Source organism: Panulirus ornatus, chromosome 6 (genome assembly GCF_036320965.1).
Source record: "Panulirus ornatus isolate Po-2019 chromosome 6, ASM3632096v1, whole genome shotgun sequence".
Classification (NCBI taxonomy): Eukaryota; Metazoa; Arthropoda; class Malacostraca; order Decapoda; family Palinuridae; genus Panulirus; species Panulirus ornatus.
The window spans coordinates 20,516,259-20,532,497 of NC_092229.1; the positions used below are offsets into that span (position 1 = coordinate 20,516,259).

General features: G+C 41.3%; 1 protein-coding gene across 24 annotated transcripts in view; it reads right to left on the reverse strand.

Moving 5' to 3' along the window:
• Nucleotides 1-16,239, reverse strand: part of by (focal adhesion protein tensin) — a 1,595,780-nt gene that overhangs the window by 78,430 nt on the left and 1,501,111 nt on the right. For 17 of the 24 annotated variants that reach the window (XM_071662733.1, XM_071662730.1, XM_071662723.1 and 14 more), the window contains 3 exons: nucleotides 5,624-5,774; nucleotides 1,104-1,360; nucleotides 797-920 (listed from right to left, as the gene is read on the reverse strand). In XM_071662733.1, the coding sequence (XP_071518834.1) occupies nucleotides 797-920; nucleotides 1,104-1,360; nucleotides 5,624-5,774 (532 nt within the window). The remainder of the gene's footprint in view (nucleotides 1-796; nucleotides 921-1,103; nucleotides 1,361-5,623; nucleotides 5,775-16,239) is intronic. The other 7 variants (XM_071662732.1, XM_071662729.1, XM_071662718.1 and 4 more) reach the window with 4 other exon arrangements.

The following is a 16,239-nucleotide window of genomic DNA, read 5'->3' on the forward strand; positions in this document are numbered from 1 at the left end:
CATTTGGTTAGCTCACAATTACTAACTAGCCTTGCTATTTCCTGTGTTGTCTAATATTATGCCAAGACAAAATGTATAAGCTGTTGTGAACTCAAAACATCTCTACCTACACCTTGGAAACCCTCTCAGACTACAATGATTATATGCAACATGTTTATCACATAAAAAATTTGGCTATCTATTTGTACTAATTACCTTTAAGGTTGATGCTATATACATCAAACTCACCCTCTCTTCCACTTATCCTTATTTGTATTCACACATCAAAATAATCAATTACTCAAACTTCTCCTATCTACACTTTTGCTGAACATGTTTTCATTTGAGGTAAATAAAAAATTTACAAATTACATTTCATTAAGTTATATTTCTTATGAGCAATGCCTTCTCTTACCTTAGTAATATAGCATTACAAGTAAACAACAGTCTCACCTCCACACATCCCCTCTATGAAACTAGAGCCTACCATTCACTGCCAAGCCCCAAAGACTATTCCACCACTTACCTTGACTGCTACATATGCCCTGGTTTGCTAACAGACAGCACGTTATCCCCTGTATACCATATTGATCCAGTTCATTCTATTTCATGCATGCCCATCATCCTCTTGATAACCTAAAGCATTCTTCACTCCATCCTACCATCGTGGTCTCCCTCCCCTTTCTCCTCTTAATAGATCTTTCATCATTCACCTTCTCCACCTGTCCAAACAACTTCAGCAAACCCTGGTCAGCTCTACCATTCAGACTGCAATTACTACCATTTCAAAATAAAGATGCTCAAATTTTTAACATACCACTAATTCACTTGGCTTAGCATTTTCATGTGCCCTCTTAACGGCTACAAAAGGGCGTTCTCTGTCTGAGGAGTCAGAATGCTTTCTGGGAAGACTTCGCTGGTTACTTGGTGGTGGATTACTTCTGAAAAAGATAGCTAATTAGTACAAACATTACATCAGAAATACATCAATGTCTTACCTGGATTAAGAGTAAAATATTTAAAAAGAAAGAGGCCGTAACTAAAATTAAAAAGGCAATGACAACTTGGAAAACAAATCTTTTCTTCAAGAGATGACTTCACATGATGTAATTCAGCAACCTTACCTGACTGAGCGTTCCCGTGAGGCTGACCTGCTAGGCAGAACTGGAGATGAAGGAGCTGAGTTGCCCCTGGCTGGAGTAGAATGACCAATAGGAGGCTTCTGAGGTGTGGTGGGTGCAACTCCAGTGTTTATTGTCAGAGGTGGTAATGTCTTCACTGGAGATGACTCTCGAGATGTCTCAGATAAAAATGTTGTGTCACTCACATACCCATCCTCAAATTCCTTTGAACTGGTGGCAGTTGCACGCTGCTGCTGCTGCTGATTAAAATACAACAATTTACTGGGCATGATAAAAAGCATTTGTCATTTACTGTTAATAAAAATGAGAGTTTACAGTACCTTTTTGGATCATTGATGATATAGTTTCTTTAAAGAACTGAATATAGTAATCAACATGTTACGCCATTATCAGCCAATAATCCAATAAATGGTTAAGGTAAAAATTCACAATTCAACAAAAAAGTTTTATAAGTTTGGGACCCATGATGTACAATCCCTTTACCTATGATAAATGCTGATTTATTTTTTCAAAAAGACTGAAATATGATGCACATGTAAACTTCATTTTTATGCCATAAACATAAGACCTTATAAAATACTGCTGAACTGCAGGATATACCTGTGTAACTTTCAAAAATTCAAGTAATTCGTATTTCTCCTCATAAGAAGGGCCACTTTCATTGTAGTGTTAAGTGTCCAAGTTTAAGAATGACAGTAGCTTTTATCTCTCTAGGTGTCTGACGGCTAATTCTTATCTTATTTTTGTTTATCCCAGGGGCTCGGGGAGAAAGAATATTTCCCACGCATTCCTCACGTGTCGTAGAAGGCAACTAAAGGGGACAGGAGTGGGGGGGTTAGAAACCCTCCCCTCCTTGTATTTTAACTTTCTAAAAGGGGAAACAGAAGAAGGAGTCATGCGGGGAGTGCTCATCTTCCTCGAAGGCTCAGATTGGGTTGTCTAAATGTGTGTGGATGTAACCAAGATGAGAAAAAAGGAGAGATAGGTAGTATGTTTGAGGAAAGGAACCTGGATGTTCTGGCTCTGAGTGAAACGAAGCTCAAGGGTAAAGGGGAAGAGTGGTTTGGAAATGTCTTGGGAGTAAAGTCAGGGGTTGGTGAGAGGACAAGAGCAAGGGAAGGAGTAGCACTACTCCTGAAACAGGAGTAGTGGGAGTATGTGATAGAGTATAAGAAAGTAAACCCTAGATTGATATGGGTAAAACTGAAAGTGGATGGAGAGAGATGGGTGATTATTGGTGCATATGCACCTGGGCATGAGAAGAAAGATCATGTGAGGCAAGTGTTTTGGGAGCAACTGAGTGACTGTGTTAGTAGTTTTGATGCACAAGACTGGGTTATAGTGATGGGTGATTTGAATGCAAAGGTGAGTAATGTGGCAGATGAGGGAATAATTGGTGTACATGGGGTGTTCAGTGTTGCAAATGGAACTGGTGAAGAGCTTGTAAATTTGTGCGCTGAAAAAGGACTGGTGATTGGGAATACCTGGTTTAAAAAGAGATATACATAAGTGTACATATGTAAGTAGGAGAGATGGCCAGAAAGCATTATTGGATTACGTGTTAATCAATAGGCGTGCAAAAGAGAGACTTTTGGATGTAAATGTGCTGAGAGGTGCAACTGAAGGGATGTCTGATTATTATCTTGTGGAGGCGAAGGTGAAGATTTGTAGAGGTTTTTAGAAAAGAAGAGAGAATGTTGGGGTGAAGAGAGTGGTGAGAGTAAGTGAGCTTGGGAAGGAGACTTGTGTGAGGAAGTACCAGGAGAGACTGAGTATAGAATGGAAAAAGGTGAGAACAAAGGATGTAAGGGGAATGGGGGAGGAATGGGATGCATTTAGGGAAGCAGTGATGGCTTGCGCAAAATATACTTGTGGCATGAGAAGTGTGGGAGATGGGCAGGTTAGAAATGGTAGTGAGTGGCGGTATGAAGAAGTACGATTGTTAGTGAAATAGAAGAGAGAGGCATTTGGACGATTTTTGCAGGGAAATAATGCAAACAATTGGGAGATGTATAAAAGAAAGAGGCAGCAGGTCAAGAGAAAGGTGCAAGAGGTGAAAAAGAGGGCAAATGAGAGTTGGGGTGAGAGAGTATCATTAAGTTTTATTGAGAATAAAAAGAAGTTTAGGAAGTAAATAAAGTGTGTAAGACAAGGGAACAAATGGGAAAATCAGTGAAGGGGCTAATGGGGAGGTGATAACAAGTAGTGGTGATGTGAGAAGGAGATTGAGTGAGTATTTTGAAGGTTTATTGAATGTGTTTGATGATACAGTGGCTGATATAGGGTGTTTTGGTCGAGGTGGTGTGCAAAGTGAGAGGGTGAGGGAGAATGATTTGGTAAAGAGAGAGGAGGTAGTAAAAGCTTTGCGGAAGATGAAAGCTGGCAAGGCAGCAGGTTTGGATGGTATTGCAGTGGAATTTATCAAAAAAGGGGGTGACAGTGTTGTTGACTGGTTGGTAAGGTTATTTAATGTATGTATGACTCATGGTGAGGTGCCTGAGGATTAGCAGAATGCTTGCATAATGCCACTGTACAAAGGCAAAGGGGATAAAGGTGAGTGCTCAAATTACAGAGGTTGTTGAGTATTCCTGGGAAATTATATGGAAGGGTATTGATTGAGAGGGTGAAGGCAGGTACAGAGCATCATATTGGGGAAGACCAGTGTGGCTTCAGAAGTGGTAGAGGATGTGTGGATCAGGTGTTTGCTTTGAAGAATGTATGTGAGAAATACTTAGAAAAGCAAATGGATTTGTATGTAGCATTTATGGATCTGGAGAAGGTATATGATAGAGTTGATAGAGAAGCTCTGTGGAAGGTATTAAGAATATACGGTGTGGGAGGCAAATTGTTAGAAGCAGTGAAAAGTTTTTATCGAGAATGTAAGGCTTGTGTACAAGTGGAAAGAGAGAAAAGTGACTGGTTCTCAGTGAACATCGGTTTGCGGCAGGGGTGCGTGATGTCTCCATGGTTGTTCAATTTGTTTATGGATGGGATTCTTAGGGAGGTGAATGCAAGAGTTTTGGAGAAAGGGGCAAGTATGCAGCCTGTTGTGGATGAGAGGGCTTGGGAAGTGAGTCAGTTGTTGTTCGCTGATGATACAGCACTGGTGACTGATTCGGGTGAGAAACTGCAGAAGTTGGTGACTGAGTTTGGTAAAGTGTGTGAAAGAAGAAAGCTGAGGGTAAATGTGAATAAGAGCAAGGTTATTAGGTACAGTAGGGTTGAGGGACAAGTTAAATGGGAGGTAAGATTGAATGGAGAAAAACTGGAGGAAGTGAAGTGTTTCAGATATCTGGGAGTGGATTTTGCAGCGGATGGAACCACGGAAGCTGAAGTGAGTCATAGGGTGGGGGAAGGGGCGAAAGTTCTGGGAGCGTTGAAAAATGTGTGGAAGGCGAGAACATTATCTCGGAAAGCAAAAATGGGTATGTTTGAAGGAATAGTGGTTCCGACAATGTTATATGGTTGCAAGGCATGGGCTGTAGATAGAGTTGTGAGGAGGAGGGTGGATGTGCTGGAAATGAGATGTTTGAGGACAATATGTGGTGTGAGGTGGTTTCACCGAGTAAGTAATGAAAGGGTAAGAGGGATGTGTAGTACTAAAAAGAGTGTGGTTGAGAGAGCAGAAGAGGGTGTTTTGAAATGGTTTGGTCACATAGAGAGAAAGAGTGAGGAAAGACTGACAAAGAGGATATATGTGTCAGAGGTGGAGGGAATGAGGAGAAGTGGGAGACCAAATTGGAGGTGGAAGGATGGAGTGAAAAAGATTTTGAGTGATCGGGGCCTGAACATGCAGGAGGGTGAAAGGCGTGCAAAGAACAGAGTGAATTGGAACGATGTGGTATACCGGAGTCGACGTGCTGTCAATGGATTGAACCAGGGCATGTGAAGTGTCTGGGGTAAACTGAAATTTCTGTGGGGCCTAGATGTGGAAAGGGGGCTGTGGTTTCGGTGCATTACACATGACAAGCTAGAGACTGAGTGTGAACGAATGTGGCATTTGTTGTCTTTTCCTTGTGCTACCTCGTGCACATGCGGGGGGAGGGGGTTGTCATTTACAAGTGTGGCAGGGTGGCGACGGGAATGAATAAGGGCAGACATTATGAATTATGTACATGTGTATATATGTATATGTCTGTGTGTGTATATATATGTATACGTTGAGATGTATAGGCATGTATATGTGCATGTGTGGAAGTGTATGTATATACAAGTGTATGTGGGTGGGTTGGGCTACTCTTTCGTCTGTTTCCTTGAGCTACCTCGCTAACGCGGAAGACTGCAACAAAGTATAAAAGAAAAAAAAAAATTTGTTTAAAGCATATAAACCATATGCCCTAACTCATCACATTTCACATATTTAATGGATATCATCAAGAACCCACTGCACTTCAACTTGGCTGCAGTGAACATGCAGACAAAATGACCGATGTATCATTTTACAATGAAACGTGGATATCATCGCAGATGATGACATATACACAAAACAACTCCTAAGTTACCTGGCTCATACGGGTGCGAAGTTCAGAGAGCATCCGAGCCTCTTGGGGACCTCTCTCAGCACGAAATTTGGCTTCACGTCTTTCTGCAAGTTTCCGCTGTTGCATCTGAAGCCATGACAGGTTATTGCTGCCTGTACTACTGAAGCTGCGACTGAAAAGCAAAGAAAAAACTATTGACACGGAAACATAAGCTAAATAAATTTTCAAAAAATGTCATACCTTCTTAAAAGTTTCAGAATAGCTCTAGCTAGGAATACATTAAACATATAATCTTATTCTCTACTCTTTGACATATAAATAGAAAACATACATGGGATCACATCCAAATTATACAGCCTCACCAAAGATGACTTTTTTACTCAAGGTGTAATCCCTAAGTAGGTGGAGTCTGACTATACCTCTAATGTATAAATATTTTCATACTTGTTCGCCTTTTCGTGCATTAGCAAGGTAGTACCAGGAACAGATAAAGAAAAACCAAATCTACTCACACCACACATTGTCCTCAAACATCTCATTTCCAGCACATCCATCCTCCTGCGCACAACTCTATCCATAGTCCATGCCTCGCAACCATACAACATTGTTGGAACCACTATTCCTTCAAACATATCCATTTTTGCTTTCCGAGATAATGTTCTCGACTTCCACACATTCTTCAAGGCTCCCAGAATTTTCGCCCCCTCCCCCACCCTATGATCCACTTCCGCTTCCATGGTTCCATCAGCTGCCAGATCCACTCCAAGATATCTAAAACACTTCACTTCCTCCAGTTTTTCTCCATTCAAACTCACCTCCCAATTGACTTGACCCTCAACCCGACTGTACCTAATAACCTTGCTCTTATTCACATTTACTCTTAACTTTCTTCTTTCACACACTTTACCAAACTCAGTCACCAGCTTCTGCAGTTTCTCACAAAGGGGATACGAGTGAGTGCTCAAATTACAGAGGTATAAGTTTGTTGAGTATTCCTGGCAAATTATATGGGAGGGTATTGATTGAGAGGGTGAAGGCATGTACAGAGCATCAGATTGGGGAAGAGCAGTGTGGTTTCAGAAGTGGTAGAGGATGTGTGGATCAGGTGTTTGCTTTGAAGAATGTATGTGAGAAATACTTAGAAAAGCAAATGGATTTGTATGTAGCATTTTTGGATCTGGAGAAGGCATATGATAGAGTTGATAGAGATGCTCTGTGGAAGGTATTAAGAATATATGGTGTGGGAGGCAAGTTGTTAGAAGCAGTGAAAAGTTTTTATCGAGGATATAAGGCATGTGTACGTGTAGGAAGAGAGGAAAGTGATTGGTTCTCAGTGAATGTAGGTTTGCGGCAGGGGTGTGTGATGTCTCCATGGTTGTTTAATTTGTTTATGGATGGGGTTGTTAGGGAGGTGAATGCAAGAGTTTTGGAAAGAGGGGCAAGTATGAAGTCTGTTGGGGATGAGAAAGCTTGGGAAGCGAGTCAGTTGTTGTTCGCTGATGATACAGCGCTGGTGGCTGATTCATGTGAGAAACTGCAGAAGCTGGTGACTGAGTTTGGTAAAGTGTGTGAAAGAAGAAAGTTAAGAGTAAATGTGAATAAGAGCAAGGTTATTAGGTACAGTAGGGTTGAGGGTCAATTCAATTGGGAGGTGAGTTTGAATGGAGAAAAACTGGAGGAAGTGAAGTGTTTTAGATATCTGGGAGTGGATATATATATATATAATTTTTTTTATTATTTATTTTGCTTTGTCACTGTCTCCTGTGTTTGCGAGGTAGCGCAAGGAAACAGACGAAAGAAATGGCCCAACCCACCCCCATACACATGTATATACATACACGTCCACACACGCAAATATACATACCTATACATCTCAATGTACACATATATATACACACGCAGACACATTCATATATACCCATGCAAACAATTCACACTGTCTGCCTTTATTCATTCCCATCGCCACCTCGCCACACATGGAATACCATCCCCCTCCCCTTCATGTGTGCGAGGTAGCGCTAGGAAAAGACAACAAAGGCCCCATTAGTTCACACTCAGTCTCTAGCTGTCATGTAATAATGCCCAAAACCACAGCTACTTTTCCACATCTAGGCCCCACACAACTTTCCATGGTTTACCCCAGACGCTTCACATGCCCTGATTCAATCCACTGACAGCACGTCAACCCCGGCATACCACATCAATCCAATTCACTTTATTCCTTGCCTGCCTTTCACCCTCCTGCATGTTCAGGCCCCGATCACTCAATATCTTTTTCACTCCATCTTTCCACCTCCAATTTGGTCTCCCACTTCTCCTCGTTCCCTCCACCTCTGACACATATATCCTCTTGGTCAATCTTTCCTCACTCATTCTCTCCATGTGCCCAAACCATTCAAAACACCCTCTTCTGCTCTCTCAACCATGCTCTTTTTATTTCCACACATCTCTCTTACCCTTACATTACTTACTTGATCAAACCACCTCACACCACACATTGTCCTCAAACATCTCATTTCCAGCACATCCACCCTCCTGCGCACAACTCTATCCATAGCCCACACCTCGCAACCATACAACATTGTTGGAACCACTATTCCTTCAAACATACCCACTTTTGCTTTCCGAGATAATGTTCTCGACTTCCACACATTCTTCAAGGCTCCCAGGATTTTCGCCCCCTCACCCACCCTATGATTCACTTCCGCTTCCATATATATATATATATATATATATATATATATATATATATATATATATATATATATACATATATATATATTTATTTATTTATATTTATTTATATATATTTATCTAAATACTTATATATCTTCTTTCTTTCTTTCAAACTATTTGCCATTTCCCGCATTAGCGAGATAGCGTTAAGAACAGAGGACTGGGCCTTTGAGGGAATACCCTCACCTGGCCCAATTCTCTGTTCCTTCTTTTGGAAAAAAAAAACCGAGAGGGGAGGATTTCCAGCCCCCCGCTCCCTCCCCTTTTAGTCGCCTTCTACGACACGCAGGGAATACGTGGGAAGTATTCTTAATCCCCTATCCCCAGGGATATATATATATATATATAAATATATATATATTTTTTTTGCTTTGTCGCTGTCTCCCGCGTTTGCGAGGTAGCGCAAGGAAACAGACAAAAGAAATGGCCCAACCCTCCCCCATACACATGTATATACATACACGTCCACACACGCAAATATACATACCTACACAGCTTTCCATGGTTTACCCCAGACGCTTCACATGCCCTGATTCAATACACTGACAGCACGTCAACCCCGGTATACCACATCGATCCAATTCACTCTATTCCTTGCCCTCCTTTCACCCTCCTGCATGTTCAGGCCCCGATCACACAAAATCTTTTTCACTCCATCTTTCCACCTCCAATTTGGTCTCCCACTTCTCCTCGTTCTCTCCACCTCCGACACATATATCCTCTTGGTCAATCTTTCCTCACTCATTCTCTCCATGTGCCCAAACCATTTCAAAACACCCTCTTCTGCTCTCTCAACCACGCTCTTTTCATTTCCACACATCTCTCTTACCCTCACGTTACTTACTCGATCAAACCACCTCACACCACACGTCCTCAAACATCTCATTTCCAGCACATCCACCCTCCTGCGCACAACTCTATCCATAGCCCACGCCTCGCAACCATATAACATTGTTGGAACCACTATTCCTTCAAACATACCCATTTTTGCTTTCCGAGATAATGTTCTCGACTTCCACACATTCTTCAAGGCTCCCAGGATTTTCGCCCCCTCTCCCACCCTATGATCCACTTCCGCTTCCATGGTTCCATCCGCTGCCAGATCCACTCCCAGATATCTAAAACACTTTACTTCCTCCAGTTTTTCTCCATTCAAATTTACCTCCCAACTGATTTGACCCTCAACCCTACTTTACCTAATAACCTTGCTCTTATTCACATTTACTCTTAACTTTCTTCTTTCACACACTTTACCAAACTCAGTCACCAGCTTCTGCAGTTTCTCACATGAATCAGCCACCAGTGCTGTATCATCAGCGAACAACAACTGACTCACTTCCCAAGCTCTCTCATCCACAACAGACTTCATACTTGCCCCTCTTTCCAAAACTCTTGCATTCACCTCCCTAACAAACCCATCAATAAACAAATTAAACAACCATGGAGACATCACACACCCCTGCCGCAAACCTACATTCACTGAGAACCAATCACTTTCCTCTCTTCCTACACGTACACATGCCTTACATCCTCAATAAAAACTTTTCACTGCTTCTAACAACTTGCCTCCCACACCATATATTCTTAATAACTTCCACAGAGCATCTCTATCAACTCTATCATAAGCCTTCTCCAGATCCATAAATGCTACATACTAATCCATTTGCTTTTCTAAATATTTCTCACATACATTCTTCAAAGCAAACACCTGATCCACACATCCTCTACCACTTCTGAAACCACACAGCTCTTCCCCAATCTGATGCTCTGTACATGCCTTCACCCTCTCAATCAATACCCTCCCATATAATTTACCAGGAATACTCAACAAACTTATACCTCTGAAATTTGAGCACTCACTCTTATCCCCTTTGCCTTTGTACATATATATATTTATTTATTTATTTATATATATATATATATATATATATATATATATATATATATATATATATATATATATATATGCATGGGAGTCTGACTATACCTTTAATGTATACATATTTTCATACTTGTTCGCCTTTTCCTGCATTAGTAAGGTAGTACCAGGAACAGATAAAGAAAAACCAAATATACTCACATCCATTCTCTAGCTGTCATATATATATATATATATATATATTTTTTTTTCCATACTATTTGCTATTTCCTGCGATAGCGAGGTAGCGTTAAGAACAGAGGACTGGGCCTTTGAGAGAATATCCTCACCTGGCCCTCTTCTCTGTTCCTTCTTTTGGAAAATTAAAAAAAAAAAAAAAAAAAAAAAAAAAAAAAAAAGAGGGGAGGATTTCCAGCCCCCCGCTCCCCTCCCTTTTAGTCGCCTTCTACGACACGCAGGGAATACGTGGGAAGTATTCTTTCTCCCCTATCCCCAGGGAATATATATATATATTATATATATATATATATATATATATATATATATATATATATATATATATATATATATATAATGGATGTGCTGGAAAATGAGATGTTTGAGGACAATGTGTGGTGTGAGGTGGTTTGATCGAGTAAGTAACGTAAGGGTAAGAGAGATGTGTGGAAATAAAAAGAGCGTGGTTGAGAGAGCAGAAGAGGGTGTTTTGAAATGGATTGGGCACATGGAGAGAATGAGTGAGGAAGGATTGACCAAGAGGATATATGTGTCGGAGGTGGAGGGAACGAGGAGAAGTGGGAGACCAAACTGGAGGTGGAAAGATGGAGTGAAAAAGATTTTGTGTGATCGGGGCCTGAACATGCAGGAGGGTGAAAGGAGGGCAAGGAATAGAGTGAATTGGAGCGATGTGGTATACAGGGGTTGACGTGCTGTCAGTGGATTGAATCAAGGCATGTGAAGCGTCTGGGGTAAACCAAGGAAAGCTGTGTAGGTATGTATATTTGCGTGTGTGGATGTGTGTATGTACATGTGTATGGGGGGGGGTTGGGCCATTTCTTTCGTCTGTTTCCTTGCGCTACCTCCGAACGCGGGAGACAGCGACAAAGTATAAAAAAAAAAAAAAAAAAAAAAAATATTTATATATATATATATATATATATATATATATATATATATATATATATATTCACTCTTCTTTTCTGAAAACCCATACAAATCTTCACCTTAGCCTCCACAAGATAATGATCAGACATCCCTCCAGTTGCACCTCTCAGCACATTAACATCCAAAAGTCTCTCTTTCGCACGCCTGTCAATTAACACGTAATCCAATAACGCTCTCTGGCCATCTCTCCTACTTACATAAGTATACTTATGTATATCTCGCTTTTTAAACCAGGTATTCCCAATCATCAGTCCTTTTTCAGCACATAAATCTACAAGCTCTTCACCATTTCCATTTACAACACTGAACACCCCATGTATACCAATTATTCCCTCAACTGCCACATTACTCACCTTTGCATTCAAATCACCCATCACTATGACCCGGTCTCGTGCATCAAAACCACTAACACACTCATTCAGCTGCTCCCAAAACACTTGCCTCTCTTGATCTTTCTTCTCATGCCCAGGTGCATATGCACCAATAATCACCCACCTCTCTCCATCAACTTTCAGTTTTACCCATATTAATCGAGAATTTACTTTCTTACACTCTATCACATACTCCCACAACTCCTGTTTCAGGAGTATTGCTACTCCTTCCCTTGCTCTTGTCCTCTCACTAACCCCTGACTTTACTCCCCAGACATTCCCAAACCACTCTTCCCCTTTACCCTTGAGCTTCGTTTCACTCAGAGCCAAAACATCCAGGTTCCTTTCCTCAAACATACTACCTATCTCTCCTTTTTTCACATCTTGGTTACATTCACACACATTTAGGCACCCCACTCTGAGCCTTCGAGGAGGATGAGCACTCCCCGCGTGACTCCTTCTTCTGTTTCCCATTTTAGAAAGTTAATACAAGGAGGGGAGGATTTCTGGCCCCCCGCTCCCGTCCCCTCTAGTCGCTTTCTACGACATGCGAGGAAATACGTGGGAAGTATTCTTTCACCCCTATCCCCAGGGATAATATACATATATATATACATATACACATACACACACCTACACATACATACGCACATATACACACACCCACACATACATATATATACATATGAGAAATGTAAGAAACAATTTAGAAAACTGAAACTTCTAGCTTGAAATGAATGAAAAAAAAGAATGTCACATAATGGTTCAACCAATATATATATATATGCCTTTTTTTTTTTCCGCTGTCTCCCGCGTTTTCAGAAAAGAAGAGTGAATGTTGGGGTGAAGAGGGTGGTGAGAGTAAGTGAGCTTGAGAAGGAGACCTGTGTGAGGAAGTACCAGGAGAGACTGAGTACAGAATGGAAAAAGGTGAGAACAATGGAAGTAAGGGGAGTGGGGGAGGAATGGGATGTATTTAGGGAATCAGTGATGGATTGCGCAAAAGATGCTTGTGGCATGAGAAGAGTGGGAGGTGGGTTGATTAGAAAGGGTAGTGAGTGGTGGGATGAAGAAGTAAGAGTATTAGTGAAAGAGAAGAGAGAGGCATTTGGACGATTTTTGCAGGGAAAAAATGCAATTGAGTGGGAGATGTATAAAAGAAAGAGACAGGTCAAGAGAAAGGTGCAAGAGGTGAAAAAAAGGGCAAATGAGAGTTGGGGTGAGAGAGTATCATTAAATTTTAGGGAGAATAAAAAGATGTTCTGGAAGGAGGTAAATAAAGTGCGTAAGACAAGGGAGCAAATGGGAACTTCGGTGAAGGGCGCAAGTGGGGAGGTGATAACAAGTAGTGGTGATGTGAGAAGGAGATGGAGTGAGTATTTTGAAGGTTTGTTGAATGTGTTTGATGATAGAGTGGCAGATATAGGGTGTTTTGGTCGAGGTGGTGTGCAAAGTGAGAGGGTTAGGGAAAATGATTTGGTAAACAGAGAAGAGGTAGTGAAAGCTTTGCGGAAGATGAAAGCCGGCAAGGCAGCAGGTTTGGATGGTATTGCAGTGGAATTTATTAAAAAAGGGGGTGACTGTATTGTTGACTGGTTGGTAAGGTTATTTAATGTATGTATGACTCATGGTGAGGTGCCTGAGGATTGGCGGAATGCGTGCATAGTGCCATTGTACAAAGGCAAAGGGGATAAGAGTGAGTGCTCAAATTACAGAGGTATAAGTTTGTTGAGTATTCCTGGTAAATTATATGGGAGGGTATTGATTGAGAGGGTGAAGGCATGTACAGAGCATCAGATTGGGGAAGAGCAGTGTGGTTTCAGAAGTGGTAGAGGATGTGTGGATCAGGTGTTTGCTTTGAAGAATGTATGTGAGAAATACTTAGAAAAGCAAATGGATTTGTATGTAGCATTTATGGATCTGGAGAAGGCATATGACAGAGTTGATAGAGATTCCCTGTGGAAGGTATTAAGAATATATGGTGTGGGAGGAAAGTTGTTAGAAGCAGTGAAAAGTTTTTATCGAGGATGTAAGGCATGTGTACGTGTAGGAAGAGAGGAAACTGATTGGTTCTCAGTGAATGTAGGTTTGCGGCAGGGGTGTGTGATGTCTCCATGGTTGTTTAATTTGTTTATGGATGGGGTTGTTAGGGAGGTAAATGCAAGAGTTTTGGAAAGAGGGGCAAGTATGAAGTCTGTTGGGGATGAGAGAGCTTGGGAAGTGAGTCAGTTGTTGTTCGCTGATGATACAGCGCTGGTGGCTGATTCATGTGAGAAACTGCAGAAGCTGGTGACTGAGTTTGGAAAAGTGTGTGGAAGAAGAAAGTTAAGAGTAAATGTGAATAAGAGCAAGGTTATTAGGTACAGTAGGGTTGAGGGTCAAGTCAATTGGGAGGTGAGTCTGAATGGAGAAAAACTGGAGGAAGTGAAGTATTTTAGATATCTGGGAGTGGATCTGGCAGCGGATGGAACCATGGAAGCGGAAGTGGATCATAGGGTGGGGGAGGGGGCGAAAATCCTGGGGGCCTTGAAGAATGTGTGGAAGTCGAGAACATTATCTCGGAAAGCAAAAATGGGTATGTTTGAAGGAATAGTGGTTCCAACAATGTTGTATGGTTGCGAGGCGTGGGCTATGGATAGAGTTGTGCGCAGGAGGATGGATGTGCTGGAAATGAGATGTTTGAGGACAATGTGTGGTGTGAGGTGGTTTGATCGAGTGAGTAACGTAAGGGTAAGAGAGATGTGTGGAAATAAAAAGAGCGTGGTTGAGAGAGCAGAAGAGGGTGTTTTGAAGTGGTCTGGGCACATGGAGAGGATGAGTGAGGAAAGATTGACCAAGAGGATATATGTGTCGGAGGTGGAGGGAACAAGGAGAAGAGGGAGACCAAATTGGAGGTGGAAAGATGGAGTGAAAAATATTTTGTGTGATCGGGGCCTGAACATGCAGGAGGGTGAAAGGAGGGCAAGGAATAGAGTGAGTTGGAGCGATGTGGTATACCGGGGTTGACGTGCTGTCAGTGGATTGAAGCAGGGCATGTGAAGCGTCTGGGGTAAACCGTGGAAGGCTGTGTAGGTATGTATATTTGCGTGTGTGGATGTATGTATATATATGTGTATGGGGGGGGGGTTGGGCCATTTCTTTCGTCTGTTTCCTTGCGCTACCTCGCAAACGCGGGAGACAGCGACAAAGTATAATAAAAAAAAAAAATAAAATATATATATATATATATATATATATATATATATATATATATATATATATATATATATATATATATATATGTGTGTGTGTGTGTGTGTGTGTGTGTGTGTGTGTGTGTGTGTTTGAAATTATGTGTGAGGTGGTTTGATCGAGTAAGTAATGAAAGAGTACAAGAAGTTACGCTAATAATAAAAAGAAAAAAGTGTAGCTGAGACAGATGAAGAGGGTGAGCAGAAATGATTAAGTCATGTGGGTAGAATAAGTGAGAAAAGGTTGACATAGAGGATATATGTATCTGAAGTGGAGGGAATAAAGAGAATGGGGAGACCAAATTGGAAATGGAAAGATGCAGGGAAAAGATTTTGAGCAATTAGGGCCTGAACATATAGGAGGGTGAAATGCATGCATGGGATAGTGTGAATTGGAATGATGTGGTATTTTAGGGTCGATGTGTTGTTAATGGAATGAACCAGGGCAAGTTAAGTGTCTGAGATAACTCACAGAAAGGTCTGTGGAGCCTGGTTGCGGATAGGGAGGTATGGTCTTGATGCATTACACATGACAGTTAGAGAATGGAAGCAAATAAATGTGACCTTTCTTCGAGTGTTCCTGGCACTACCTCACTAACACAGGAAACAGCAATAAAAAAGAATATGCATATATGTGTATATGAGTAAATGGGTCTTTCTTTGTCTATTTCCTGGCAATACCTTGCTAATGTGGGAAATGGTGATCAAGTATAATAATACAGTTAATAAAATTAGGGGAAACTAGGAATAATGACTCATATATACAGTGAAAGTTTTGCAGAAGATGAAAGCTGGCAAGGTGGCGGGTTTGGATGGTACTGCAGTGCACTTTATTAAAAAAGGAGGTGACCGTGTTGTTGACTAGTTGGTGAGGATATTCAATGTATGTATTACTCATGGTGAAGTGCCTGATGATTGGTGGAATGCATGCATAGTTACACTGTACAAAGGCAAAGGAGATAAAGGTGAGTGTTCAAATTACAGAGGTATAAGTTTGTTGAGTATTCCTGGGAAATTACATGGGAGGTTATTGATTGAGAGGGCGAAGGCATGTACAGAGCATCAGATTGGGGAAGAGCAGTGTGGTTTCAGAGGTGGTAGAGGATGTGTGGATCAGGTGTTTGCTCTGAAGAATGTATGTGAGAAATACTTAGAAAAACAAATGGATTTGTATGTAGCATTTATGGATCTGGAGAAGGCATATGATGGAGTTGATAGAGATGCTCTGTGGAAGGTATCAAGAGTATAAGGTGTGGG